The 27,457-nt window shown below is 51.2% G+C and overlaps 2 protein-coding genes and 2 long non-coding RNA genes across 4 annotated transcripts; 1 reads left to right on the plus strand and 3 right to left on the minus strand.

Moving 5' to 3' along the window:
• Positions 1 to 3,235: 3,235 nt before the first annotated feature.
• LOC142907684 (uncharacterized) lies at positions 3,236 to 4,741 on the minus strand. The gene is made up of 3 exons (XR_012931193.1): positions 4,665 to 4,741; positions 4,089 to 4,261; positions 3,236 to 3,296 (listed from the first exon to the last, which is right to left on the minus strand). It is a non-coding gene; the product is annotated as an uncharacterized LOC142907684 (long non-coding RNA).
• A 706-nt stretch (positions 4,742 to 5,447) lies between these two features.
• LOC142907592 (dual specificity tyrosine-phosphorylation-regulated kinase 4-like) lies at positions 5,448 to 7,777 on the minus strand. The gene is made up of 2 exons (XM_076057164.1): positions 6,871 to 7,777; positions 5,448 to 6,152 (listed from the first exon to the last, which is right to left on the minus strand). Exons 1-2 carry the CDS (start codon positions 7,005 to 7,007, stop codon positions 5,849 to 5,851), a joined length of 441 nt encoding a protein of 146 aa, XP_075913279.1. The 5' UTR covers positions 7,008 to 7,777; the 3' UTR covers positions 5,448 to 5,848.
• Positions 7,778 to 10,720: 2,943 nt separating this feature from the next.
• Positions 10,721 to 13,303, minus strand: LOC116958569 (dual specificity tyrosine-phosphorylation-regulated kinase 2-like). Its single transcript, XM_076057355.1, has 2 exons — positions 13,026 to 13,303; positions 10,721 to 11,289 (listed from the first exon to the last, which is right to left on the minus strand). The coding sequence occupies exons 1-2, from the start codon at positions 13,119 to 13,121 to the stop codon at positions 11,149 to 11,151; spliced, it is 237 nt and encodes a 78-aa protein (XP_075913470.1). The 5' UTR covers positions 13,122 to 13,303; the 3' UTR covers positions 10,721 to 11,148.
• A 5,002-nt stretch (positions 13,304 to 18,305) lies between these two features.
• Positions 18,306 to 27,410, plus strand: LOC142907593 (uncharacterized). Its single transcript, XR_012931110.1, has 3 exons — positions 18,306 to 23,849; positions 24,332 to 24,965; positions 26,842 to 27,410. It is a non-coding gene; the product is annotated as an uncharacterized LOC142907593 (long non-coding RNA).
• Positions 27,411 to 27,457: the final 47 nt, after the last annotated feature.

Consider the following 27,457-nt stretch of genomic DNA (forward strand, 5'->3'; position numbering starts at 1 on the left):
ATCATACCCACAGAGACCCATAGACCTACAGAGACACATACTCATAGCGACCCATACAGACCCATACTCATAGAGACCCATCCTCATAGAGACCCATACATACCCACAGAGACCCACTCATAGAGACCCATACAGACCAATGCTCATACAGACCCATAGACCTACAGAGACCCATACTCATGTAATGAGAGCACCATCTCCTTTATTACGTGGGGTGTGGTGTGATATGCAGTTATGGGTTATCTCGGGGAAAGATTACATCGAGGCCAAAGGTAATGGGGCGGAGCCACCCGGGAAGCCTCTGGAACGCTCCCAAAGGTTCCATGAGGGACGTGGCCAGAGGCGGGGTTTAGTCGCCGGGGAGAGAATATAAGCGGGGGCCGGAGCAAGGTGCGGGGTCGGTGTGTGAAGAATCAAGAGGAGCTTCCTGTCGCCGCCGCTGCTCCGCCATCACCATCGGCCACGTGGCGGCTCGACCTTCAGCCAATCAGCCGCTCCCTAGCCAGCGCCGTCAGCCAGCGGCGTGCTAGAGAGTGGGGTGAGCACCACGTGGCGCAGGGCAGCGAAGCCGCTTGGGGGGCCATGCATCCGTGGTGCGAGTGACAAGAGATGAGTAGACGGCCAACTGTACCGAAGTTTTATTAATAAACGTTTCAAGTTCTTATCGTGTTGGAGCCACTCATTACATTCACAGAGACCCATACTCATAGAGACCCATACAGACCAATACTCATACAGACCCATACAGATCTACAGAGACCCATACTAATAGAGACCTATACAGACCCATACTCATAGACCCATATTCAGAGAAGCACAGAGACCCATACTAATAGAGCCTATACAGACCCCAGAGACCCATACTCATAGAGACCCATACAGACCCCTGAGGCCCATAATCACAGAGACGCATAGACCCACAGAGACCCATAGACCCACTTAGACCAGAAACGACTTGGCCATCTCGAATGATAGCCGAATCAAGTGGGCAGATATCATCATCATCATCTTCATCGCGTGGACATTCATAGCGGCAGTCAAATACTCAAAGTGCGTGACGCCGATTCTCAACGTGGAGGGGAAAATCCTGAGGACCCTGAGAAGAATCCACGCGGTGACCACGGGGACAGAAACGCAGACTGCAAATATACAGCAGCAGCTGGCATCGTCAGGGTCGGGATCGAGCCCACGACCTCCTGTAGACCAGGCGAGGTAGTTAACATCTCATCAGGGCCGGGATCGAACCCACGACCTCCTGCGTACCAGGCGAGGTAGTTGACGTCTCATCAGGGTCGGGATCGAACCCACGACGTCCTGCGTACCAGGCGAAGTAGTTAACGTCTCATCAGGATCGGGATTGAACCCACGACCTCCTGCGTATCAGGCGAGGTGGTTAAAATCTCATCAGGGTCGGGATCGAACTCACGACTTCCTGCGTACCAGGCGAGGTACACAGAGAGAGGCTCACCGTGGCTCAGCAGCTGCAGATCCCTGCACAGGAGTGGTGCCACCGCTGCTGCTGATGGTGATGGTGGCCCAGTTGGTGGTGTCGGCCCAGCTGGTGGTGGTGGCTCGGATGGTGGTGGTTGTGGGGGTGGCCTCGCTGGCAGTGGGGGTGGCCTCGCTGGTGGTGGTGGCCCGAGTGGCGGTGGTGGCCCGGATGGTGGTGGTGGTGGGGTTGACCTCGCTGGCAGTGGGGGTGGCCTTGCTGCTGGTGGTGGCCTCGCTGGCGGTGGTGGCCAGGATGGTGGTGGTGGTGGCCAGAATGGTGGTGGTGGTGGGGTTGGCCTCGCTGGCAGTGGGGGTGGCCTTGCTGCTGGTGGTGGCCTCGCTGGTGGTGGTGGCCAGGATGGTGGTGATGGTGGTGGTGGCCCGAATGGTGGTGGTGGTGGGGTTGGCCTCGCTGGCAGTGGGGGTGGCCTTGCTGCTGGTGGTGGCCTCGCTGGCGGTGTCCCTGCTGGTGGTGGTGGTGGCCCGGATGGTGCCATTGGTGGGGGTGGCCTCGCTGACGGTGGGGGTGGCCCTTCTGGTAGTGTCCCGGGTGGTCGTGGTGGTGGTGGTTAGGAGCCAGCTGTGAGCCAGCGCCTGCTCAGGCGTCATCCGGAGATTCGGATCCCATCTATTGGGAGACGCACGGGGAGGGAGGGGAGGGATGGGGGGAGACACACACGTGGTGAGAGGGGCATGGTGAGATGATTTGACAGGGTGGGAGGTGGGGGGAGAGTGGGGAGATAGTGGCGTGGGGGGAGAGATGGAGAGGGTGGGAGGGAGTGGTGGTGGGTGGTGAGTTGGTGGCAGAGCTGTCAAACCGTATGGTTTATTCCGTATTCTTGTGCAGGGAAATTGTGTTTTCAGGTCTGTATGGAGTGCAGCCGTTTCAATTCTGGGCAACAACAATAATTCGTGTCTATTTGTTTGTTTGTCCCTTGTGATGGGACGTTGCAGGATGAACGTTGAGATTTATAAGGGTCACGGGGTGACCAATAATGTTGTGTCTGTAGTAAGGTAGGGCAGTGATAAGGTGTTGACAGGTATGGGGTGCTGAGTGGGGGTGAGTGAGTGGGGGTGAGTGGTGTGGGGATGAGTGGGGGTGAGCGAGGGGTGAGTGTGGTTCGTACTGCAGGCAACGGCTGACGAAGTCCACCAGCTGAGGGTGGTGGCCCTGCAGCGCGCGGTGCAGAGGGAGGCTTCCCGGTGCCACCTGCTTGGACAGGTTGTAGGGGAGGCCCTCAGGGTCTGCAGAAACAGAGAGACGCACGCAGAGTCACCAACCACCACGTCGCCCACATACCCGCCCATCCACTTACCTACCCACCTACCTATAGACCTACATACCCACCAACTCACACACCTGCCCACTTACCCACCTACGCTCACACCGACCAACTCACCCACCCACCTATGCACTTACCCACCTACCTATCCAGTCGCCCACCTACCTACCTACATATCCACTCACCCACCTACATACCCACTCTCCCACTGACTAACCCACCCACCCACTCACCGACACACTCACCTCCCCACCCACCTACCCACCCACTCGCTCACCCACCCACCTATGCTTCCTAACGACTGTTACAAAGATCCACAACCCCCACCCCCCCCCTCCGGGATAATCAGAGCGCCCCCCCCCCGCAATAGAGCCCTATAAGAGCCTCACTGCCACCCCCCCATCTAACAAAAGGGAATGGGTCACGTTGCTGGCGCCAGCCTGCCCGAGCCTTCGACTCACCAAAGTAAGTTGTCTTGTTAGGTGCTTCGTCCACCATCTTTTTCGGGGGCATGCCCAGGATCTGCGCACGGTTTCGGACAAAGAAAAAAGGAGGAGGGGAGGGGTTACAGCCGGTGTAGCCTCAGCGGGCCCATTGGGGCAAGTGCCGTCTGTCAGCGGTGAGTAGTGGTGGAGGCAGTGCCTGTCGAGGCCGGCACTGTGTACAAAGACAACAATCCCTCCCTCTCCTTATTAGACTCATCTCATTGCTAGGGCAAGTGCTGTTAGTAGCGAGCAGCACCTATGAAGGCCAGCACTGCGAACAAATACAACAATCTCCCCTTCCCCGTATTAGCCTCATCTCATTGCTGGGGCAAGTGCTGATTCATCGCAAGCAGCACCTATAAAGGCCAGCACTTTGTACAAAGACAACAATCCTCCCCCCCCTCCACGTCTAAGCCTTATCTGATTGCTGGGGCAAGCACTGTTAGTCGCGAACAGCACTTATGAAGGCCGGAATGGCACACAAGGGGGTGGGTGCCCAGCACCACGCCCGGCCACCTTTGTCTCCCCCAGTGGAAATGTTTACTACACACCGCTACACCAAGTACTCGTTTGAGGCTGCGTGGACCTATGAGAGGTCCAGGACCAGGTTAGATATTCCTCGCCGGTTGTTTGTGGACGCCAGACGAACCAAACTCTATGAGTATTGGTATCTGTGGGTCTGCATGGGTCTCTATGTGTATGGGTCTCTGTGCAGACCCACAGAGACCCATATCCATAGAGACCTGCCCGCCCAGCCACCCACCATACCCACCGTACCTACTCACCATACCCACCCACCATACCCACCGTACCCACCCACCGACCGTACCTTGATGCAGTAGGCCAGGTGTTCTGTGTAGGTCCGTGAATCAAAGAGATACTTGCGGGTGGCCATCTCGGCCACGGTGCAGCCCAGGGCCCACATGTCCACAGCACAGGTGACATAGTAGCCCAGCAGCAGCTCCGGGGCCATGTAGGGCAACGTCCCGCACACGTGTTGGGCTGCACAGCAACAACAACAACGACGATGAATATAAAATAGCCCCTCCGTCAACAGCGACGTGGGTTGAACAGGTTTCTTTTTTCGGTCGGTTAAATGCCTAGTCGGCTTCTGCGACCGATATTTCACGGCGGAGGCGAGTTTTTGGGTTGGACCACGTACTCTGGCTGCCCGCCCGATGATGATGCTCAGCTGTAATCGCTCGAATTGTAAACGTCGTAGTGGATTTACATCTCTAGCACACCGGCTAGTGATGTGCAAGTGGCGATTTGGAGCGTCCTGTTCACGTGACGCTGAACCTCACTTACTGCCTGCGTCGGATGGCGGCGGGTTTGACGACGCAACGTTTACGTTGACGCGAGCTAACCCTGAAAAAAGAAACTCCACGCACGCAAAGCCACTCACTTTTATGCTTCAGGTAGGAGCTCCACCCGAAGTCGGTGACCCTGACTTTGCCGGCCGCGGTGAGCAGAATGTTATCCTGGACAAAGGGGAGAGACAGAGAAGGAATTCCACGCTCTGAGGTTACGGCAAGAGTGTCCAGCCAGCAGTGGGTCTATCACGCAAAGTGGCGCATTCACACCCACACAGGCAGCCCCCCCCCCCCTCCCACTTTCGGCATGGGCTATGTGCCTGAGACTCGTTCAAAGTCGATTTAATAAACTACTAAACCTATTTGTTTTATGTTACTACCAGTGTGTAAGGCCCCGCTCAGCTGCTGTGTAGCTATTCTATCAGAAACGACCTGGCCATTACGTAATAACATCATCATCATTGCGTGGACATTTATAGCAGCAGCCAAACACTCTAAACACATGTTTCAACAGGCCCATAGAGACCCATACACACCCACAGAGACCCATACTCATAAAGACCCACACAGATATAGAGACCCATTCTCATAGAGACCTACACAGACCAACAGAGACCCATTCTCATCGAGACCCACACAGACCAACAGAGACCCATACTCATAGAGACCCATAAAGACCTACAGAACCCCATACTCATAGAGACCCATAAAAGCTGAAATAGACCCATACTCATAGAGACTCACACAGACTTAGAGAGACTCATACTCATAGAGACCCACACAGACATAGAGAGACCCAAACTAAAACTAAGCTATGTTTTACTTTACTAGGAGTAAGGCCCCACTCTGTGCTGCTGTGCAGCTGTTTTGTCAGAAGCGACCTGGCCATCACAAACGATAGCTCAACCAAGTGGGCTGATATCATCATCATCATCACGCGGAAATGTTAAAGCAGCGGTCAAATACTTTAAACGCTTGGTGATGTTGATTCTGAACATGGAGGGAAAAACCGGAGGACCCGGAGTAAAATCCACGTGACCACCACGGGGAGAGAGAGACGCAGACTCCAAACATACAGCAGGCGTCAGGGTCGGGATCGAACCCACGACCTCCTGTATACCTCGCGAGGTAGGTAACATCTCCTGCTACCTCCTCCATCTGGAAGGAGGAGGTGGCAGAGTCACAGTAGAAGGACGGAGCCAGCGCATTGACCCTGCGATCAACCATGGCCGGCCTGCCTCTACGGTACGAGTGTCCACCTCGTCCGGGATCGTCTTCACCGGAGGTAAAGTGACCCCACCACCAACACTACCACTACCTCCCTCCAGATGGACGGAGCCACCGCATCGACCCCGCGATCAACAGTGGCCGGGCTGCCCTCCGCGCCAGCTAACCGAGCGCCCCGATGAGAGGGCGCGACCACCGTGCCCGCTCCGCTCACCGGCTTGATGTCCCCGTGGATGATGCCCCGCCCCTTGGCGTACAACAGGAAGTCGAGGATGGCCCTGGTGTACTCCCTCAACCGCCTCACGTAGATTCGCCTGATGCTCCATTTGATCATGACATCGTAGAGGCTCTTCCTGGCACGACAACAATGACGACGACGTTAAAACCCCTTACCCGTTCCGATGACGTCCGCAGGGCGACCCACAACCCGGAACCCAAACCGAATGTGCCACTTGGTTAGTTTTGGCGGGGGGGGTGGGGGGGGCGGGTATTAAATAAAGCTATTGGGGAACAAATTAGAAAATTAATCCCCCGCCCAACTTTACCGCACAGAAGTGTGGTCACCACATCTGTGCCTCTTTATAAGGAACGGAACAGGTGGAATTCTCCACAAAATCTGGCTGTCGCCTGATGAAGCTGGTTGTAATTACTGGCGAAACGTACTCAGAGATCGTAAATGTTGTGGCTTGGCTGTCCAACACACCGTTGTGCTGTACCATTATACTAAACTATACACTACACTACTATACACTACACACTAGTGCTGTACTAGTGTGTACAGCGCTAGTGTGTGACAACCCTTACTAGTTGGCTGTGTCGGGTGGTGGCGGGTTAAACGACACAACATTTATATTTTTAAGCGATCTAACCCAAAAATACCTCTATTATGGATTATAATGGTCGCAAAAGCCCAGCATGTAAAACTCAATTAATAAATGTGATAAATCGATCAATCTAGTTGCCTGATCAAATATGAAATAAATATTAATTCCGAAATAAATCAACTATCGAACGGAGCAATGGACACGCACGTGGGTGGTGGAGGGGGGGAGGGGGGGAAGGTTCACGTACTTCAAGAGCTCGACGACGAGGCAATTGTGGCCGCGGAATTCGAACGTGTCCAGGACTCGGATGACTCCGTAGCGCTCATCGCTGTCCCTGCCCTGCAGCTTTTTGGCCACCTCCAGCTCCGTCCTCTGACGGACCATTGTCGAGGAGCTGGGCAGCGGGAGGGGGAAGGCCACGGAATCAACGGTGACTCTGTGTGGGTGACTCTGTGTGGGTGACTCTGTGTGGGTGACTCTGTGGGTGAATCTGTGTGGGTGACTCTGTGTGGGTGACTCTGTGTGGGTGACTCTGTGTGGGTGACACTGTGTGGGTGACTCTGTGGGTGACTCTGGGTGGGTGTCTCTGTGTGGGTGACTCTGTGTGTGTGTCTCTGTGTGGGTGTCTCTGTGTGAGTGACTCTGTGTGGGTGACTCTGTGTGGGTGACTCTGTGTGGGTGACTGTGTGTGTGTCTCTGTGTGCTCTGTGTGCGTGACTCTGTCTGGGTGACTCTGTCTGGGTGACTCTGTCTGGGTGTCTCTGTGGGTGACTCTGTGGGTGACTCTGTGGGTGACTCTGTGTGGGTGTCTCTGTGTGGGTGACTCTGTGTGGGTGACTTTGTGTGGGTGACTTTGTGTGGGTGACTCTGTGAAGGTCTCTGTGTAGGTTACTCTGTGGGTGACTCTGTGTGGGTGACTCTGTGTGGGTGTCTCTGTGTGTGTAACTCTGTGTGGGTGACTCTGTGTGGGTGTCTCTGTGTGGGTGACTATGTGTGGGGGTTTCTGTGGGTGACTCTGTGTGGGTGACTCTGTGGGTGACTCTGTGAGGGTCTCTGTGTGGGTGTTTCTGTGGGTGATTTTGTGTGGGTGACTCTGTGTGGGTGACTCTGTGGGTGGCTCTGTGTGGGTGACTCTCTGTGGGTGACTCTCTGTGTGGGTGTCTCTGTGTGGGTGACTCTGTGTGGGTGACTCTGTGTGGGTGACTCTGTCTGGGTGACTCTGTCTGGGTGACTCTGTCTGGGTGACTCTGTCTGGGTGACTCTGTGCGTGAGTCTGTGTGGGTGACTCTGTGTGGGTGTCTCTGTGTGGGTGACTCTGTGTGGGTGACTATGTGTGGGTGACTCTGTGTGGGGGTCTCTGTGGGTGACTCTGTGTGGGTGACTCTGTGGGTGTTTCTGTGTGGGTGATTTTGTGTGGGTGACTCTGTGTGGGTGACTCTGTGTGGGTGACTCTGTGTGGGTTTCTCTGTGTGGATGACTCTGTGTAGGTGTCTCTGTGGATGACTCTGTGTGGGTGACGCTGTGGGTGACTCTGTGTGGGTGACTCTGTGTGGGTGTCTCTGTGTGGGTGACTCTGTGGATGACTCTGTGTGGGTGACGCTGTGGGTGGCTCTGTATGGGTGACTCTGTGTGGGTGACTCTGTGTGGGTGTCTCTGTGTGGGTGTCTCTGTGGATGACTCTGTGTGGGTGACGCTGTGGGTGGCTCTGTATGGGTGACTCTGTGTGGGTGACTCTCTGTGTGGGTGTCTCTGTGTGGGTGACCCTGTGTGGGTGACTCTGTGGGTGTCTCTGTGTTGGGGTCTCTGTGTGGGGGTCTCTGTGTGGGTGACTCTGTGTGGGTGACTCTGTGTGGGTGACTCTGTGTGGGTGACTCTGTGGGTGACTCTGTGGGTGACTCTGTGTGTGTGACTCTGTGTGTGTGACTCTGTGGATGACTCTGTGTGGGTGACGCTGTGGGTGGCTCTGTATGGGTGACTCTGTGTGGGTGACTCTCTGTGTGGGTGTCTCTGTGTGGGTGACCCTGTGTGGGTGACTCTGTGGGTGTCTCTGTGTTGGGGTCTCTGTGTGGGGGTCTCTGTGTGGGTGACTCTGTGTGGGTGACTCTGTGTGGGTGACTCTGTGGGTGACTCTGTGGGTGACTCTGTGTGTGTGACTCTGTGTGGGTGACTCTGTGTGGGTGACTCTGTGTGGGTGACTCTGTGTGGGTGACTCTGTGTGGGTGACTGTGTGGGTAACTCTGTGGATGACTCTGTGTGGGTGTCTTTGTGTGGGTGTCTCTGTGTGGGTGACTCTGTATGGGTGTCTCTGTGTGGGTGACTCTGTGTGGGTGACTCTGTGTGGGTGACTCTGTGTAGGTGTCTCTGTGTGGGTGACTCTGTGTGCGTGTCTCTGTGGATGACTCTGTGTGGGTGACGCTGTGTGGGTGACTCTGTGTGGGTGACTCTGTGTGGGTGACTCAGTGTGGGTGACTCAGTGTGGGTGACTCTGTGTGGGGGACTCTGTGGGTGTGACTCTGCGTGGGTGGCTCTGTGTGGGTGACTCTGTGTGGGTGACTCTGTGTGATTGACTGTGTGGGTTTCTCTGTGCGTGAGTCTGTGTGGGTGACTCTGTGTGGGTGTCTCTGTGTGGGTGACTCTGTGTGGGTGACTATGTGTGGGTGACTCTGTGTGGGGGTCTCTGTGGGTGACTCTGTGGGTGTTTCTGTGTGGGTGATTTTGTGTGGGTGACTCTGTGTGGGTGACTCTGTGTGGGTTTCTCTGTGTGGATGACTCTGTGTAGGTGTCTCTGTGGATGACTCTGTGTGGGTGACGCTGTGGGTGACTCTGTGTGGGTGACTCTGTGTGGGTGTCTCTGTGTGGGTGACTCTGTGGGTGATTCTGTGTGGGTGACTCTGTGTGGGTGACTCTGTGTGGGTGTCTCTGTGTGGGTGACCCTGTGTTGGTGACTCTGTGGGTGTCTCTGTGTGGGTGTCTCTGTGTGGGTGTCTCTGTGTGGGTGACTGTATGGGTGTCTCTGTGTGGGTGACTGTGTGGGTGACTCAGTGTGGGTGACTCAGTGTGGGTGACTCTGTGTGGGGGACTCTGTGTGGGTGACTCTGTGGGTGTGACTCTGCGTGGGTGGCTCTGAGTGGGTGACTCTGTGTGATTGACTCTGTGTGGGTTTCTCTGTGCGTGAGTCTGTGTGGGTGACTCTGTGGATGACTCTGTGTGGGTGTCTCTGTGTGGGTGACTCTGTGGGTGATTCTGTGGGTGATTCTGTGTGGGTGACTCTGTTTGGGTGACTCTGTGTGGGTGACTCTGTGTGGGTGACTCTGTGTGGGTGACTCTGTGTGGGTGTCTCTGTGTGGGTGTCTCTGTGGGTGACTCTGTGTGGGTGACTCTGTGGGTGTCTCTGTGGGTGACTCTGTGTGGGTGACTCTGTGGGGGTCTCTGTGGGGGTCTGTGTGGGGGTCTCTGTGGGGGTCTGTGTGGGGGTCTGTGTGGGGGTCTCTGTGGGGGTCTCTGTCGTTGACTCTGTGGGTGACTCTGTGGGGGTCTCTGTGGGTGACTGTTTGGGTCTCTGTGGGTGACTGTGGGGGTCTCTGTGGGTGTCTCTGTGGGGGTCCCTGTGGGGGTCTCTGTAGGGGTCTCTGTGGGGGTCTGTGTGAGGGTCTCTGTGGGTGACTCTGTGGGGGTCTCTGTGGGTGGCTGTGGGGGTCTCTGTGGGTGTCTCTGTGGGGGTCTCTGTCGGTGTCTCTGTGGGTGACTCTGTGGAGGTCTCTGTGGGTGACTGTGCGGGTCTCTGTGGGTGACTGTGGGGGTCTCTGTGGGTGACTCTGTGGGGGCTCTGTGGGGGTCTCCGTGGGTGAATCTATGGGTCTCTGTGAGTGTCTCTGTGGGTGTCTCTGTGGGTTACTCTGTGGATATCTGTGGGTTTCTATGGGTCTGGGTGTTTATGTGGTTCTCTAAGGGTCTCTATTTGTCTGGGTGTCTCTTGGGTCTCTAAGGGTCTGGGTGTCTCTGTGTATTTCTAACGGTCTGGGTGTCGCTGTGGGTGTCTCTGTGGGTCTCTCAGGGTCTGGGTGTTGCTGTGGGCCTCTGTGGGTCTCTCAGGGTCTGGGTGTCTTTGTTGGTCTCTATGGGTCTCTGTGGGTCTCTATGGGTCTGTTAGTTTTTAGTTTATAGTTAGTAATAGTTGCACGGTAGGTATTATTTTGAAAGTTAACTTTAGTTCATAGCAGTCGTCTCACGGCAGGTTATTATTTGGTGAGTTAGTTCATAGTTAGCAGTAAGTTTTACGACAGTTAAACATTTGTTGGTTCCAATTTAGCAGCAGTTTTATGGCAGTTAGTATCTTTTTTAGTTTGTTCATATTTAGCAGTAGTTTTACGGCAGTTAGTATTTTGTTAGTTTATAGTTAGCAGAAGTTTTGCGGCAGTTAGTATTTTGTCAGCGAGTCCATAGTTAGTGGCAGTTTCACGGCTTTAACTCCAATCATTGATGATTATTTTCCGAGAGTGTGGGCCACCGCGGAAGGCCCTCTGACTCACCACAAGGGCAGCGACAGGATCTTGACGGCCACGAGCGTTTTGGTTTTGTGGTCGCGGCACTGCAGCACCAGGCCCTGGCCTCCCTCGCCGATCATCTTCTGCATCTCATAGCGGTAGTTGAGCTGTTCGTTGCGGAACTAGGAGGCGGAGGAAGAGGCGGGGGCCGGTACTCAGAGGCGTCGCAATCAGAGCGCCTAACGCTCGGTGGTGGCAGCAGCAGTCGGGGCTTCCAAGACCGCCATTTTCCACCACGGAGGTTTATTTTTGCTTGCGTGTTAGATCGCGGAAACGTATAAATGGTTCGTTAAACTGCCGAATGCTTGACTTAAAGCTTTTGTGACTGCAGGAATTCAAATTCTTGGGTCTTTCGGTAAAGTCACGTAGATAGGTTCAAAGAAAATAATAAAATATAACAGAAAACTACGACGTTTCGATCGCAACGTAAGCGGTCGTCTTCCTGTTATTTTTTTTAATTTTCTTTGAACCTATCTACAGTACGTTAATTTACTGAAAGACCCAAGAATACCGAATTGCATTAAAACTTGGGGGAGTTGTTCGCCTTTTTGCGTTTATCCATCTAACACTGGGTAGTGAGACACTGGTGGTGAGACACTGGTGGTGAGACACTGGTGGTGAGACACTGGTGGTGAGACACTGGTGGTGAGACACTGGTGGTGAGATACTGGTGGTGAGATACTGGTGGTGAGACAGGTAGTGAGATACAGGTAATGAGACACTGGTGGTGAGACACTGGTGGTGAGACAGGTAGTGAGATACAGGTAATGAGACACTGGTGGTGAGACACTGGTGGTGAGACACTGGTGGTGAGACACTGGTGGTGAGACACAGGTTGTGAGACACAGGTTGTGAGACGCTGGTTGTGAGACGCTGGTAGTGAGACGCTGGTGGCGAGACACTGGTGGTGAGACCCAGGTATTGAGACAAGGCCCGAAAGAAGGCTGTTCTCTCTGGTGTAGACCAATCAGTTTCAAAGGCAATGCCATATTATCAGAGCATGTTGTTGTTTGCATGTTCACCACCAGTATGTGTTTTATTTCCAGAAAGGCTGCAGCCTATTGTTATGCTGTTAAAGGCTCCTCCACTGAGCTGCTAAGTAACTCTTCTTGTTCAAAAGCGACCTGGCCATCTCAAATCATTGCTCAACGAAGTGGCCTTATCATTACCACCGTGTGGAAATGTATAGCGGAAGCCAATTGCTCTCAATGTGTGGTGACGTTGATTATAAATGTGGAAGGAAAGAAAACGGAGGACCGGGAGAAAAATCCGCGCAACCACGGAGAGAGAGATAGAGACGCAAACTCCAAATATACAGCAGGCGTCAAGGTCGGTATCCAACCCACGACATTCTGCATACCAGGCGAGGGAGTTAACATCTCCTGGCCACTGCGGCCGACGTCGTTGTGGGAGAATTAGCCAAAGTTTGCTACATACGGCGTGAAATAACTTTAACACATACACAGAGACCCAGATCTTGAGATCCTCAGAGAGACCCACAGACACCCAGACCAATAAAGACCCACACAGATCCTTAGACACCCACAGAGACCCCCAGAAACCCGTAACACAAAACCTTAACTGACTGTCTGTGTCTGGTGGTGGTGGCAGGTTACAAATTTATACTCATGCCTTCTAACCCAACAAAAACCTCTGTGGGTGTCTAATGGTGTCTCTTTGGGTGCTTCTGTGGGTCTCAATAGGAGTGGGTCTCTGTGGGTCTCTATGGGTGTCTCTGTGGCTCTCTGTGGGTGTCTCTTTGGGTCTCTGTGGTTCTCTATGGGTGTCTCTGTGGGTCTCTGTGGGTGTCTCTATGTGTGGCTCTGTGGGTCTCCATGGGTATCTCTGTGAGCCTCACAGGGATGTAGTTGTTGTTTTCGTCGTGGTAGCTGTCGTTGCTGCCGCCCCAGGGTTTGCCGACCTTGTCCACAGTGAAGAACCATACTTGTTTCATGGCCGCCAGCTCCAGCTTCTGGCGATGGCTCAGCTGGGGCCCAAAGAGATCCAGGATCTCTGCACACGTGCCAGCAACAACAACTTAAACTTTCAACTATTTCTGTTTCTTTTACATTCCAGGTAAGAGCTTCATCATCATCCTCATCATCATCTTCACGTGGAGACTCATCACTCAACTCAGACCCACAGAGACCCACAGAAACCCAAACTCGTATCGAACCATAGAGACCCACAGAGACCCATAGAGACCCATACAAGTATCGAACCATAGAGACCCATAGAGACCCATACTTATATAGATCCATAGAGACCCACAGAGATCCATGCTCATATCGAACAATAAACACCCACAGGGACCCATCGTAAAACTAAACTATATATATATTTATTTTGGCTGGTAAAGCCCCACCGAAGTGGCTGATATCATCATCTTCATCACGTGGAAATATATCGCGACAGCCAAATACTGTATACACATGTAACATGGCCACCATGACAACCCCCATCCAATATGGCTGACGTGACATCCCCCATGCAACATGGCCATTAGGACAGCCCTCATGCAACATGGCCGCAATAAAGTCCCCCTTGCAACATGGCCGAAGTTACATCCCTTACGCAACATTGCTGCCGTTACATCCCCCATGTCACATGGCCACCATGACAACCCCCATGCAACATGGCCACTGTGATATCCCTCATGCAACGTGGCCATCCTATAGACTGCCATGCATCATAGCCACCGTGAAATCCCCCACGTAACATGTCCAGAATGACGTCCCCATGCAACATGGCCATAGTAATGTACCCCATGCAACATGGCTGCCGTGACATCCCCCATGCAAAATTGCAACAATGAAGTCACCCGTGCAACATGGCTGCCATAAAGTCCCCTAAGCAACATGGCCACTGTGAAGTCCCCCATGCAAAATGGCGGTAGTGACTTCCCCCCATTCACCGATGGACATGTTTGCTCACTGCTGTTCTCACCTCGAGGCGATTTACTGCAGATAGGGCCGGTGCCGGCTGCTGACAGCGCACTCCACGTGTTGTCAGAGACTCCCTTTCTCCTTCTCGCTCCAGCTTGGCTCGTCTACACGCACACACACACACAAAAACAATATTGAGAGTAGGCTCCTCTACACACACAGACTTCAAATAAACAATAGGCCTAAGGGTCGGGGTCAAAACCACGACCTCCTGTATACCTAGTGAGGTTGTTAACATCTCATAGCCACCGTGGTGCCACAGAGTAGTGTACAGGCATCACAAACACTCACTACATCTCGCGGAGGATCGTTCCACGGTTCGGTTCGCTAGTGCGAGTTGTAAGTCGATGTTAAACAAATATATATTTCATGGAAGCTCGTTCGTAAGTGTGGGTGGTGTTTATAAGTGCGGGTGGTGTTCGTAAGTGTGGGTGGTGTTCGTAAGTGCTAGTGGTGTTAGTAAGTCGAGTGTAGGGGCCCATGCGTACCTCCATGGTGCTGATGCTCAGAGTGGCTTTGCTCACGCAGCAGTCCCCAAGGTCTCTGTGTGGAAAGCTGTGAGTGGGGGGGTGGAAGGGGGGTGGAGATGGTGTAGAGAGTCACAACACGAACTCACATCCTCACCACTGTCCCACATCCCCCCAACAGGTACCCACCATCCTCACCACGAACCCCCATCCTCACCACGAACTCACAACACGGACTAACATTATCACCACAAACTCACATGGACTCACATCCTCACCGCGGACCCAGCCTCACAAATAACCCACAACACGGACCTACAAACGTAACACAAACCCACAAGACGGACCGACACACTCACCACGAACCCACAACATGGATCTACACACTCACCACGGACCCACACACTCACCACGAGCCCACAACACGGACCCACACACTCACCACGAGCCCACACACTCACCTCGTCAAAGGTTTGGCACGGATGGCTTCAGCAGAAGTTGGACGAAGATGATGAAGCTTAAGCAGCTGAAATTTGAGCAGCAGCCGTCTCCTTCACCAACCTTCTCCAACTGTGAGGAAGCACGTGATGTTGCGACGTCACCGGTGCTGTCAGCCACGCCCCTCCGAGTGACGCGCCAGTGCGAGACCACGCCCCCGGAAGCCGCATCCCGCCCCGCCTCTTTGGGCGCCCGCCACCTCCACCCCCATCTACTTCCGCTTCCGGTCGGGGCGAATGGCGGCGATGGCGGGAAAAATCTGAACTCTGTCTGGGCCTCCTCGAGGTCGACTCAGCCTGAAGATGCCGACACGGGGCTCTGTGTGAGGTGAGTCTGTGTGTGTCTGTGTGTGGTGAGTCTGTGTGTGTCTGTGTGAGGTGAGTCTCTGTGTGTCTCTGTGTGAGGTGAGTCTGTGTGTGTGTCTGTGTGTGGTGAGTTTGGAGGTCTCTGTGTGTGTCTGTGTGAGGTGAGTCTGTGTGTGTCTGTGTGTGGTGTGTCTGTATGAGGTGAGTCTGTGGGTCTGTGTGTGGTGAGTTTGTGGGTCTCTGTGTGTGGTGAGTCTGTGTGTGTCTGTGTGAGGTGAGTCTCTGTGTGTCTGTGTGAGGTGAGTCTGTGTGTCTGTGTGTATCTGTGTGTGTCTGTGTGTGTCTGTGTGAGGTGAGTGTGGTGAGTCTGTGTGTGTGTCTGTGTGAGGTGAGTCTGTGTGTGTCTGTGTGTGGTGAGTTTGTGGGTCTGTGTGTGTGTCTGTGTGTGGTGAGTCTGTGGGTCTCTGTGTGTTGAAGTCTGTGGGTCTCTGTGTGAGATGAGTGTGTGGGTCTCTGTGTGAGGTGAGTGTGTGGGTCTCTGTGTGTGGTGATTCTGTGGGTGTCTGTGTGAGGTGAATCTGTGGTTCTCGGTGTCGTGAGTCTGTGGGTGTCTGTGTGAGGTGAATGTGGGTCTCTGTGTGAGGTTAGTTTGTGGGCCTCTGTGTTGTGAATCTGCAGGTCTTGGTGTGGTGAGTGTGGGTCTCTCTGTGTCTGTGTTGTGAGTCTGTGGGTCTCCGTGTGGTGAGTGTGTGGGTCTTAGTATGGTGAGTTTGTGGGTCTCTGTGGTGAGTGTGTGGGTTTCAGTGTGGTGAGTCTGAGTCTCTGTGGGTGTGTGTACATTTCCACATGATGATGATGATGTTATCAGCCACTTGGTTGAGCTTCTGTCATTTGTAATAGCCAGCGCTACATAGCTCGTTACCTGGAAAATCTATATCGTTTAGTTTAGTATTTGGGTCTCTATGCATCTTTATGGTTCTCTGTGTGTGTCTCTCTGGGTGTCTGTGGGTCTCTGTGGGTCTCTATGTATGACTATGGGTCTCTTTGTCTCTAAGGGTCTCTGTGTCTCTATGGGTTTCTGTGTTTCTATGGGTCTCTGTGTGTCTCTATTGGTCTCTATGTATTTCTATATGTCTCTATGTAACCTTCTGGGTCTTTATGGGTCTCTGTGTATCCATGGATCTCTTTGTGTCCCTGTCAGTCTCTATGTATCTATATGGGTCTCTATGTATCATTACGGGTCTCTTTGTGTCTCTGGATCTGTGTGTATCTATGGGTCTCTGTGTATCCCTGGATCTCTGTTTGTCTCTATCGGTCTCAGTGTATCTATATGGGTCTTTGTGTGTCTCTATGGGTCACTATGCATCTATATAGGTCCCTGTCGGACTCTATGTGTCCCTGTCGGACTCCATGAATCTCTTTGTATCCCTATGGGTCTCTGTGTGTCTCTGTGTATCTATGGATCTTTGTGTTTCTCTATCGATCTATATGTATCTCTATGGGTCTCTATGTCTCACTTTAGGTTTTTATGTATCTCTATGGGTCTTTATGTATCACTATGGGGCCTCTGTGTTTCTCTATCGGTCTATGTGTATGTCTATGGGTCTATCTCTAGATCTCTGTGTCTCTATCGATCTCTATGTATCTGTATGGGTCTCTATGTATCACTCTGGGTCTCTGTGTGTCCCTATGGGTTTCTATGTATCTCTATGTGTCTCTGTGTATCTCTCTGTGTCTCATTCGGTCTCTGTATCACTATGGTTCTCTTTGGGTCTCTATGGGTATTTATGGGTCCCTGTGTATCTCTATGGGTCTCTATGTATCACTGTGGGTCTCTATGTATCACTATGGGTCTCTGTGTGTCTCTGTGTCTTTTTGTATCTGTATGGGTCTCTGTGTGTCTTTATGTGTCTCTGTGTGTCTGTGGGTTTCTGTGTGTCTATCGGTCTGTATGTATTTGTATGGGTCTCTATGGGTCACTATGTTTACTATTGGTCTCTATGTGTCTGTATGGGTCACCATATATATCTATAGGTCCCTGTCAGACTCAATGTGTCCCTGTCGACTCTATGTATCCCTTTTGGAGTCCATGATTCTCTTTGTATCTCTATGCGTCTCTGTGTGTCTCTATGTGTCTCTTTGTATCTATGGATCTTTGTGTGTCTCTATCGGTCTCTATCTCTATGGGCCTCTGTATTTCTCTATGGGTCTTTATGTATCACTATGGGACTCTGTGTGTCCCTATAGGTTTCTATGTATCACTATGGGTCTCTGTGTATCTCTGGATCTCTCTGTGTCTCATTCGGTCTCTGTATCACTTTGGTTCTCTTTGGGTCTCTTTGGGTATTAATGGGTTTCTGTGTATTTCTATGGGTCTATATGTATCTCTGTGGGTCTCTACATATCTCTATGGGTCTCTATGTATCACTATGAGTCTCTATGTATCACTATGGGTCTCTGTGTGTCTCTATGGGTCACTTTGTATCTCTATGGGTTTCTATATAGCTCTATTGGTCTCTGTGTATCTCTGGATTTTTTTGTGTCTTTATGGGTCACTATGGATCTCTATGGATCTCTGTGTATCTCTATGGGTCTCTATGTATCCCTGTAGGTCTCTACGTATCTCTATGGGTCTCTATGTATCACTATGGGTCTCTGTGTGTCTCTATGTGTCTCTTTGTATCTGTATGGGTCTCTATGTGTCTTTATGTGTCTCAGTGTGTCTATGGATTTTTGTGTGTCTCTATCGGTCTGTATGTATTTGTATGGGTCTCTATGGGTCACTATGTTTACTATTGGTCTCTATGTGTCTGTATGGGTCACCATATATATATCTATAGGTCCCTGTCAGACTCAATGTGTCCCTGTCGGACTCTATGTATCCCTTTTGGAGTCCATGATTCTCTTTGTATCTCTATGCGTCTCTTCGTGTCTGTATGTGTCTCTTTGTATCGATGGATCTTTGTGTGTCTCTATCGGTCTCTATCTCTATGGGCCTCTGTATTTCTCTACGGGTCTTTATGTATCACTATGGGTCTCTGTGTGTCCCTATAGGTTTCTATGTATCACTCTGGGTCTCTGTGTATCTCTGGATCTCTCTGTGTCTCATTCGGTCTCTGTATCACTTTGGTTATCTTTGGATCTCTTTGGGTATTAATGGGTCTCTGTGTATCTCTATGGGTCTCTCTATCTCTGTGGGTCTCTACATATCTCTATGGGTCTCTATGTATCACTATGGGTCTCTGTGTGTCTCAATGGGTCACTTTGTATCTCTATGGGTTTCTATATATCTCTATTGTTCTCTGTGTATCTCTGGATCTCTGTGTGTTTCTATCGGTCTCTGTATATCTATGGGTCTCTATGTGTCCCTGTCAGTCTCTATGTTGCTCTATGGTTCTCTGTGTATCACTCTAGGTCTCTGTGTGTCTCTATGGGTCTCTGTGTATCTCTATGGGTCTCTATGTATCACTATGGGTCTCTGTGTGTCTCTATGGGTCACTATGTATCACAATGGTTCTCTATGTATCACTCTAGGTCTCTGTGTGTTTTATATGGGTCTCTGTGTATCTCTATGGGTCTCTATGTATCACTATGGTTCTCTGTGTATTGCTATGGGTCTCTGTGTATCTCTATGTGTCTCTATGTATATCTATCGATCTCTACATATCTCTATGGGTCTCTGTGTGTCTCTATGAGTCACTATGTATCTCTATGGGCCTCTATGTGTCCCTGTCGGTCTCTATGTTTCTCTGGTTCTCTGTATATCACTCTGGGTCTCTGTGTGTCTCTATGGGTCACTATGTATCTCTATGGGTCTCTATGTGTCTCTATGGGTCTCTATGTTTCTCTATGGTTTTCTGTGTATCACTCTGGGTCTCTGTGTGTCTCTATGTATCACTATGAGTCTCTATGTATCTCTGTCCGTCTCTTCATATCTCTATCGGTCTCTTTGTATTACTATGGGTCGGTGTGTGGCTCTATGGGTCCCTATGTATCTCTTTGCTTCTCTGTGTATTGCTATGGGTCTCTATGTGTCTCAATGGGTCTCTATGTATCTCTATGGGTCTCTATGTATCACTATGGGTCTCTACGTATCTCTATCGTTCTCTGTCTATCTCTATGGGTCTCTATGTATCTCTATGGGTCTCTTTGTATCTCTATGGGTCTCTATGTATCTCTATCGTTCTCTACATATCTCTGTCGGTCTCTTGTATTACTATGGGTCACTGTGTGTCTCTATGGGTCACTATGTATCTCTATTGTTCTCTGTGTATTGCGATGGGTCTCTATGTATATCTGTGGGTCTCTATGTATCACTATGTATCTTTATGGGTCACTATGTATCTCTGTGCTTCTCTATGTGTCTCTATGGGTCTCTATTTATCTCTATGTATCTCTATGGGTCACGGACCCACACACTCACCACGAACCCACAACATGGAGCCACACACTCACCACAAACCCACAACACGGACCCACACGCTCAACACCAACTCACAACACGGATCCATACTCTTTGGTTCTATTCGGTAAAGTCACGTAAAAGTATAAACAACAACAACAAATTCAATCCTTGCAGTCACGAAAGCTTCAAATCTAGAATTCACAACACGGACCCACACACTCACCACGAACCCACAATACGGACTCATACACTCACCACGAACCCATAACACAACACGGACCCACACACTCACCACGAACCCACACGACACGGACCCACACACTCACCACGAGTCCACAACACGGACCCACACACTCACCAGGAACCTACACAACTCACCTCGTCAATAGTTTTGCTCGGATGGCTTCAGCAGAAGTTGTTCGAAAGGCGACGATGATGAAGCTGAAGCAGCTGAAGTTTCAGAAGCTGCCGTCTCCTTCATGCCCGTCTTGTACTCTGACTAAGCACGTGGTGATTGCGACGTCACCGGTGCTGTCACAGTCCGAGGGACGTGACCACGCCCCCTTGTTGTATATGTGGGTGTGTGAAAATTGATGAAAAGTAATGGAAATTAAATGAAATTCGAAATTTGCTGAATTAATCCAAAATTATGTTAATTCGTGTAATTATGCGTATAACTATGCTAATTAGCGAGGTAATCGTATTAATTTATACGACTGGGTGTGGTTGTGTTAATGATAGCCTTTATGATAATCAGGCCCCGCCTCGTTGACGAGGTGGGGTTATCAATCAGGATAACGCAATCAATCGTTTTTAGTTACGCTAGTGTCAATTCGGCCTCGTTGTCTAACTTCGTATTATTGATCAGCATAATACAATGATTCTCGCTTTAACACTCCCCGAGTGTTCATATTTTAGGTCCCAAGTTCATATAATTTGCTTTAAAGTTTAATGAGTGTGGATTGGTGTGTTTATACTTTAGGTTCCCGAGTTCATATCTCATCGCAGGATACAGGTCTTATGCAAAAATTTCAGGAAAGAATCACACGACCACAACTGTATTAATCAATTTATTTCTAATTAAACCTTAACTATAATATGTATGTGAACTCTCAACCTCGGAACTTCAGCACGGTATCCACACGGTATCAAGACAGTATCATCCACGACTGTACGATTTCACTTTGATAACACATGGACCCCGCATAAAGCGATTGCTGTTAGTGAGAGAGAGAGTCAGAACATGCCAATGCTATGCTACACAAAAGCTTATACATTATAATATGAACGATCATTATACTTGAAATGGTCAGCACATTATCACAGGCGATTGATTAACATGCAACGGTATTCATATAAAAAGACAATCAAACAGTTATTATTTCCAAAGGCATAAATGTAACAACAGATCCACCGGACAGACTATAAGATTACCGAAATGGCTTAGTGTGAGGGTATGCGGCGGAACGTGTTATCTCACGGGAGATTAATTTATCCGTGAATAATATTGTATGATCAGAAAATCGGTTTAGCACGATTCCTCCCCGGGAGCGTAGCTCCGTGGCGAAGGTGCCAAGGGTTAATTCGTATTGATGGATCGGTTGGTAACTTATGCGATTAGAAGTACAGTCCAAAACAAAATATTAAAGAGGAAAATTACGAATATACTTATAAACGACGGACTGTTATCACACGGCCAGATGGTTCACGGACTTGAGTGTGTTTTTGTGTGTCATGAATTGTGTGGAGTAGTCATTGTTTGGAGTTGAGTCTTTAGGTCCAGCGAACGTCAGATTGGTCGTGTAGTGGGCCATAGCACATCATCGTATCGTTGAGTTCTCTTTTTAGGGTAATGTGAGTGTGGTTGGTCTTCTTGCGTTAACATACGTCAACGTGTCCCTTGTATGAAAGGGATACTCGCTCCCTTTAGAGCGGTCAGGGTGAGTGGGGGTTGTGCATCATACGTATCGGCGTTCCCTCCTCCACACAGCAGCCAGCCTCTGTCCACGGGGGAGAGTTGCTTGATCGCTCTCAGTGCTGCTCAGTGGCCACCTCTCTCCACTGCTGGATGAGCTGCGCGATCACGCTCGTGCTGGTTCGCTGACAGCAGTTTCTCTCCGCTGCTGGATGAGCTGCATCGGCACGCTCCCTCTCTCTGGGTGGAGAACTCGAACGTGCTCGTTGCTGGTTTGCTGAAAGCAGGTTTTTCTCCACTGCTGGATGACTCAAGTCGCACGTGCTCTTGCTCTGGTTTGCAGAAGCTCTTGCTTGGTGCATTGGTCGCTGTGCAGCTGGACTCAATGTAGAATAAACTTTCAGCAATACTCTTTCTTTCAGCTCTTTTAAAATCACACTCGGTGGCGCCTCACTACCTTGCGAGTCTTGCCAACGTCAGTGGGTAGCGACGGGGCCACTTTGGCCTCTGCTCGCCGCCCCTTGCTCTGCAGCTCGCCGGCTGGCGACCTGTTGCTCTCGTTCCCGATTTGAACTGCTCCTGAGCCGACCCACTGGTCGAACTCTCTCGCGTGTCGAACTGCCCCGAGTTCCGACCCCCCTGGTCGAACTCCCCGAGTTGAACTCCTCCGAGTCGAACTCCCCGAGTTCCGACCTCCTCCGAGTCGAACTGTCTCCCGAGAGTCGACCCCCCGGTCGAACTCTGGTGAGCCGACCCCCCCCCCCCGGTCGAACTGAGGTTTCAATGCTCAGGATCCTCTTTTTATGCCCAAAAATCCCTTCACTCGGATTCTGCCCACAAGGCGGGGTTTCTTTCGATTTTTGCTGTGTCAGGATTTGTCCGTATGTATCTGCGTCCGTGTGTGTGTCCGTACGTATGTCAGTGTGTGTCCTTGTGTGGATCACCCACGGTATATTCCGTTGTCATACTCCTATCATAAAACCCACAAGTAAAACAATGAAATGTTATAAATTGTCTCGAAGGCGCCTCTCTGTCTGAGTGCACAACCTGGAGGGAGGGGCGATATTCCCTCCGACTTTCACCGACGCACAAAGAAATGGTTAAGAAGTTTTAAGTTAACATTTCATTTCATCAGAGTTCCACAGTTATGATTCTGTATTAATCCAAGGTCTGGGTCAGCTTCCCGTTGTGGTGTTTGACTCGTGTTTCCCCGAGCGTATACACACTCCTACCCCGCGCTGCGGGGATACAAAGACGACCGGGATCTTCCTTTCTCTCCGACCCTGGGTTTAACATCGCCCTTTGCTTACGTTGCAGTTTTGCTGTGCGCTTGCATTTCTTTTCCTCTCTACTCTTACTTTAACCCGGCTTATTATTTGTGTATGGGTGGATTAGAGCATTCATGTTGACTTAGGAAAACCTGATTGTTAGGCTTCGGGTCAAGTCGTATAGAAATGATTAAAATATGTAAATACATTTCATATTAACAGACGGGTGATGGTTACATTGACGTAGCTTGTGGCAGGGTTAAATTGAAGTGGGTTTGAAGATCAATAACTTTAGCCTACCCTGTCGTTAAATTCCGACTTTAAGTTACTTTAATAGTAATGCAGAACCAATTAGCTTTTTTGACTTAACTAGATCTAGGCTAACGCAACCTCCCAGTGACCCTGGCTTTGTGTTTACGTCAGCCCCTTGCAATCCGCTGCGCTCTGCTCTCTATCTGCTCCCTCTGACCCTGGGAGGGCTCTGAACGTAAAAATCGTGTTAGTGGGTCAAGGTAAATATGACCTCCACATGCCATGCTGAGGCCTGGTTTGGTGTTTTTATTCATTATTAAATTAAAAGAAACAATAGAAATATGTATCTATATGTATTGAAAAAATACTTGTTAATATTAATATGGAAAGGGGGACATATACAACACCCTTCAGCAACGCCCCTCCTAGTGACGTGCAGTGCGAGGCCACTCCCCCGGAAGCTGCCTCCCACCCCTCCTCTTTGGGCGAACCCCACCTCCACCCCCAGCTTCTACTTCCACTTCCGGTCGGGGCAAATGACGGCGATGGCGGGAAAAATCTGAACCCTGTCTGGGCCTCCTCGAGGTCGACTCAGCCTGAAGATGCCGACACGTGGCTTTGTGTGAGGTGAGTCTGTGGGTGTCTGTGTGTGTCTGTGTGTGATGAGTCTGTGGGTCTCTGTGGTGAGTGTGTGGGTCTGTGTGTTGAATCTGTGGGTCTCTGTGTGGTGAGTGTGTGGGTCTCTGTATGGTGAGTCTGAGTCTCTGTGGGTGTCCACACGATGATGATGATGATGATGTTATCAGCCACTTGGTTGAGCGTCTTTCGTTTGTAATAGCCAGCGCTACGTAGCTCCTTACCTGGTAAAATGTATATCGTTCAGTTTAGTATTTGGGTCTCTGTATCTTTGTGGGTCTCTGTGTGTCTCTCTGGGTGTCTGTGGGTCTCTGTGGGTCTCTATGGGTCTCTATGCATATCTATGGATCTGTGTGTCTCTATGGGTCTCTATGTATTTCTATGGGTCTTTGTCTTTACGTTTCTCTGTGTATTTATATGGGTCTCTATGCATCTTTGTGGTTCTCTGTGTGTCTCCCACATCCCCCCACCAGGAACCCACCATCCGCACCACGAACTCACAACACGGATCCACACACTCACTACGCACCCACATCCTCACCACGGACACACACACTCACCACGAACCCACAACACGGACTCACACACTCACCACGCACCCACATCCTCACCACGGACCCACACACTCTCCACAATCCCACAACAAGGACCCACACACTTACCACGAACCCACAACACGGACCCACACACTCACCAGGAACCCACAAAACTCACCTCGTCAATAGTTTTGCTCGGATAGCTTCAGCAGAAGTTATTCGAAAGGCGACGATGATGAAGCTGAAGCAGCTGAAGTTTAAGAAGCTGCCGTCTCCTTCATGCCCGTCTCGTACTCTGAGGAAGCACGTGGTGATTGCGATGTCACCGGTGCTGTCACAGTGCGAGGGATGTTACCACGCCCCCTTCAGCCACGCCCCTCCGAGTGACGTGAGAGTGCGAGACCACGCCTCCGGAAGCCGCCTCCCGCCCCGCCTCTTTGGGTGCCACCCACCTCCACCCCCATCTACTTCCGCTTCCGGTCGGGGCGAATGGCGGCGATGGCGGGAACCCTGTCTGGGCCTCCTCGAGGTTGGCTCAGCCTGAAGATGTCGACACGGGGCTTTGTGTGAGGTGAGTCTGTGGGTGTCTGTGTGAGTCAGTGGGTCTCTGTGTGAGGTGAGTCTGTGTGTCTCTGTGTGTGTCTGTGTGTGGTGAGTCTGTGGGTCTCTGTGTCTGTCTGTGTGAGGTGAGTCTGTGGGTCTCTGTGTGTGTCTGTGTGAGGTGAGTCTGTGGGTCTCTGTGTGAGGTGAGTCTGTGTGTCTGTGTGAGGTGAGTCTGTGGGTCTCTGTGTGTGTCTATGTGAGGTGAGTCTGTGGGTCTCTGTGTGTGGTGAGTCTGTGTGTGTCTGTGTGAGGTGAGTCTGTGGGTGTCTGTGTTAGGTGAGTCTGTGGGTGTCTGTGTGAGGTGAGTTTGTGGGTCTCTGTGTGTGGTTAGTCTATGGGTCTCTGTGTGTGTCTGTTGTTGGTGAGTCTGTGGGTCTGTGTGTGGCGAGTCTGTGGGTCTCTGTGTGTGTCTGTTGTTGGTGAGTCTGTGGGTCTCTGTGGGTGTCTGTGCATGGTGAGTCTGTGTGTGTCTTTGTGAGGTGAGTCTGTGGGTCTGTGTGTGGTGAGTTTGTGGGTCTCTGTGTGTGTCTGTGTGTGGTGAGTTTGTGGGTCTCTGTTTGAGGTGAGTTTGTGGGTGTCTGTGTGAGGTGAGTCTGTGGGTCTCTGTTTGTGTCTGTGTGAGGTGAGTTTGTGGGTGTCTATGTGTGGTGAGTCTGTGGGTCTCTGTGTGAGGTGAGTCTATGGGTCTCTGTGTGAGTCTGTGTGTGGTGAGTCTGGGTGTCTGTGTGTATCTGTGCGAGGTGAATTTGTGGGTCTCTGTGTGTGGTTAGTCTGTGGGTCTCTGTGTGTGTCTGTGTGAGGTGAGTCTGTGGGTGTCTGTGTGAGATGAGTCTGTGGGTCTCTGTGTGTTGTGAGTCTGTGTGTGTCTGTGTGAGGTGAGTTTGTGGGTGTCTGTGTAAGGTGAGTTTATGGGTCTCTGTGTGTGTCTGTTGGTGGTGAGTCTGTGGGTCTCTGTGGGTGTCGGTGCATGGTGAGTCTGTGTGTGTCTTTGTGAGGTGAGTCTGTGGGTCTGTGTGTGGTGAGTTTGTGGGTCTTTGTGTGTGGTGAGTCTGTGGTTCTCTGTGTGTGTCTGTGTGTGGTGAGTCTGTGGGTCTCTGTTTCAGGTGAGTTTGTGGGTGTCTGTGTGAGGTGAGTCTGTGGGTCTCTGTTTGTGTCTGTGTGAGGTGAGTTTGTGGGTGTCTATGTGTGGTGAGTCTGTGGGTCTCTGTGTGAGGTGAGTCTGTGGGTTTCTGTGTGAGTCTGTGTGTGGTGAGTCTGTGGGTGTCTGTGTGTATCTGTGTGAGGTGAGTCTGTTGGTCTCTGTGTGTTGTGAGTCTGTGTGTGTCTGTGTGAGGTGAGTTTGTGGGTGTCTGTGTAAGGTGAGTTTATGGGTCTCTGTGTGTGTTTGTTGGTGTTGAGTCTGTGGGTCTCTGTGGGTGTCTGTGCATGGTGAGCCTGTGTGTGTCTTTGTGAGGTGAGTCTGTGGGTCTATGTGTGGTGAGTCTGTGGGTCTCTGTGTGAGGTGAGTCTGTGGGTCTCTGTGTGAGTCTTTGTGTGGTGAGTCTGTGTGTATCTGTGTGTGGTGAGTCTGTGTGTATCTGTGTGAGGTGAGTCTGTGGGTCTCTGTGTGTGGTGATTCTGTTGTGGTGAGTCTGTGGGTCTCTGTGTGTGTCTCTCTGGGTGTCTGTGGGTCTCTGTGGGTTTCTCTGGGTCTCTATGGGTCTCTATGTATATCTATGGATCTGTGTGTCTCTATGGGTCTGTATGTATTTCTATGGGTCTTTGTCTTTACGATTCTCTGTGTATTTATATGGGTCTCTATGCATCTTTGTGGTTCTCTGTGTGTCTCCCACATCCCCCACCAGGAACCCACCATCCGCACCACGAACCCACAACACGGACCCACACACTCACCAGGAACCCACAAAACTCACCTCGTCAATAGTTTCGCTCGGATAGCTTAAAGCAGAAGTTGTTCGAAAGGCGACGATGATGAAGCTAAAGCAGCTGAAGTTTAAGAAGCTGCTGTCTCCTTCACGCCCGTCTCGTACGCTGAGGAAGCACGTGGTGATTGCGACATCACCGGTGCTGTCACAGTGCGAGGGACGTTACCACGTACCCTGCAGCCACGCCACTCCGAGTGCAGTGCCAGTGCGAGATCACGCCCCCAGAAGCCGCCTCACGCCCCGCCTCTTTGGGCGCCCCCCACCTCCACCCCCAGCTTCTACTTCCGCTTCCGGTCGGGGCGAATGGCGGTGATGGCATGAAAAATCTGAACCCTGTCTGGGCCTCCTCGAGGTCGGCTCAGCCTGAAGATGCCGACACGGGGCTTTTTGTGAGGTGAGTCTGTGGGTGTCTGTGTGAGTCTGTGGGTCTCTGTGGTGAGTGTGTGGGTCTGTGTGTTGAGTCTGTGGGTCTCTGTGTGGTGAGTGTGTGGGTCTCTGTATGGTGAGTCTGAGTCTCTGTGGGTGTCCGTACATT

This window comes from Petromyzon marinus, chromosome 80 (assembly GCF_048934315.1).
Source record: "Petromyzon marinus isolate PM22_M1 ecotype Great Lakes invasive population chromosome 80, UKy_Petmar_22M1.pri1.0, whole genome shotgun sequence".
In the NCBI taxonomy this organism is placed as follows: domain Eukaryota; kingdom Metazoa; phylum Chordata; class Hyperoartia; order Petromyzontiformes; family Petromyzontidae; genus Petromyzon; species Petromyzon marinus.

Bases quoted from the DNA above. Each gene is read 5' to 3' on its own strand.
- LOC142907592 (XM_076057164.1), bottom strand. From the start codon at position 7,007: ATGGTCCGTCAGAGGACGGAGCTGGAGGTGGCCAAAAAGCTGCAGGGC. The intron at 6,153-6,870 runs GTACGTGAACCT...TTGTCGTGCCAG, and splicing joins CTCGTCGTCGAGCTCTTGAA to GAAGAGCCTCTACGATGTCA.
- LOC116958569 (XM_076057355.1), bottom strand. From the start codon at position 13,121: ATGAAACAAGTATGGTTCTTCACTGTGGACAAGGTCGGCAAACCCTGG. The intron at 11,290-13,025 runs GTGAGGCTCACA...TCCGCCTCCTAG, and splicing joins AAAACAACAACTACATCCCT to TTCCGCAACGAACAGCTCAA.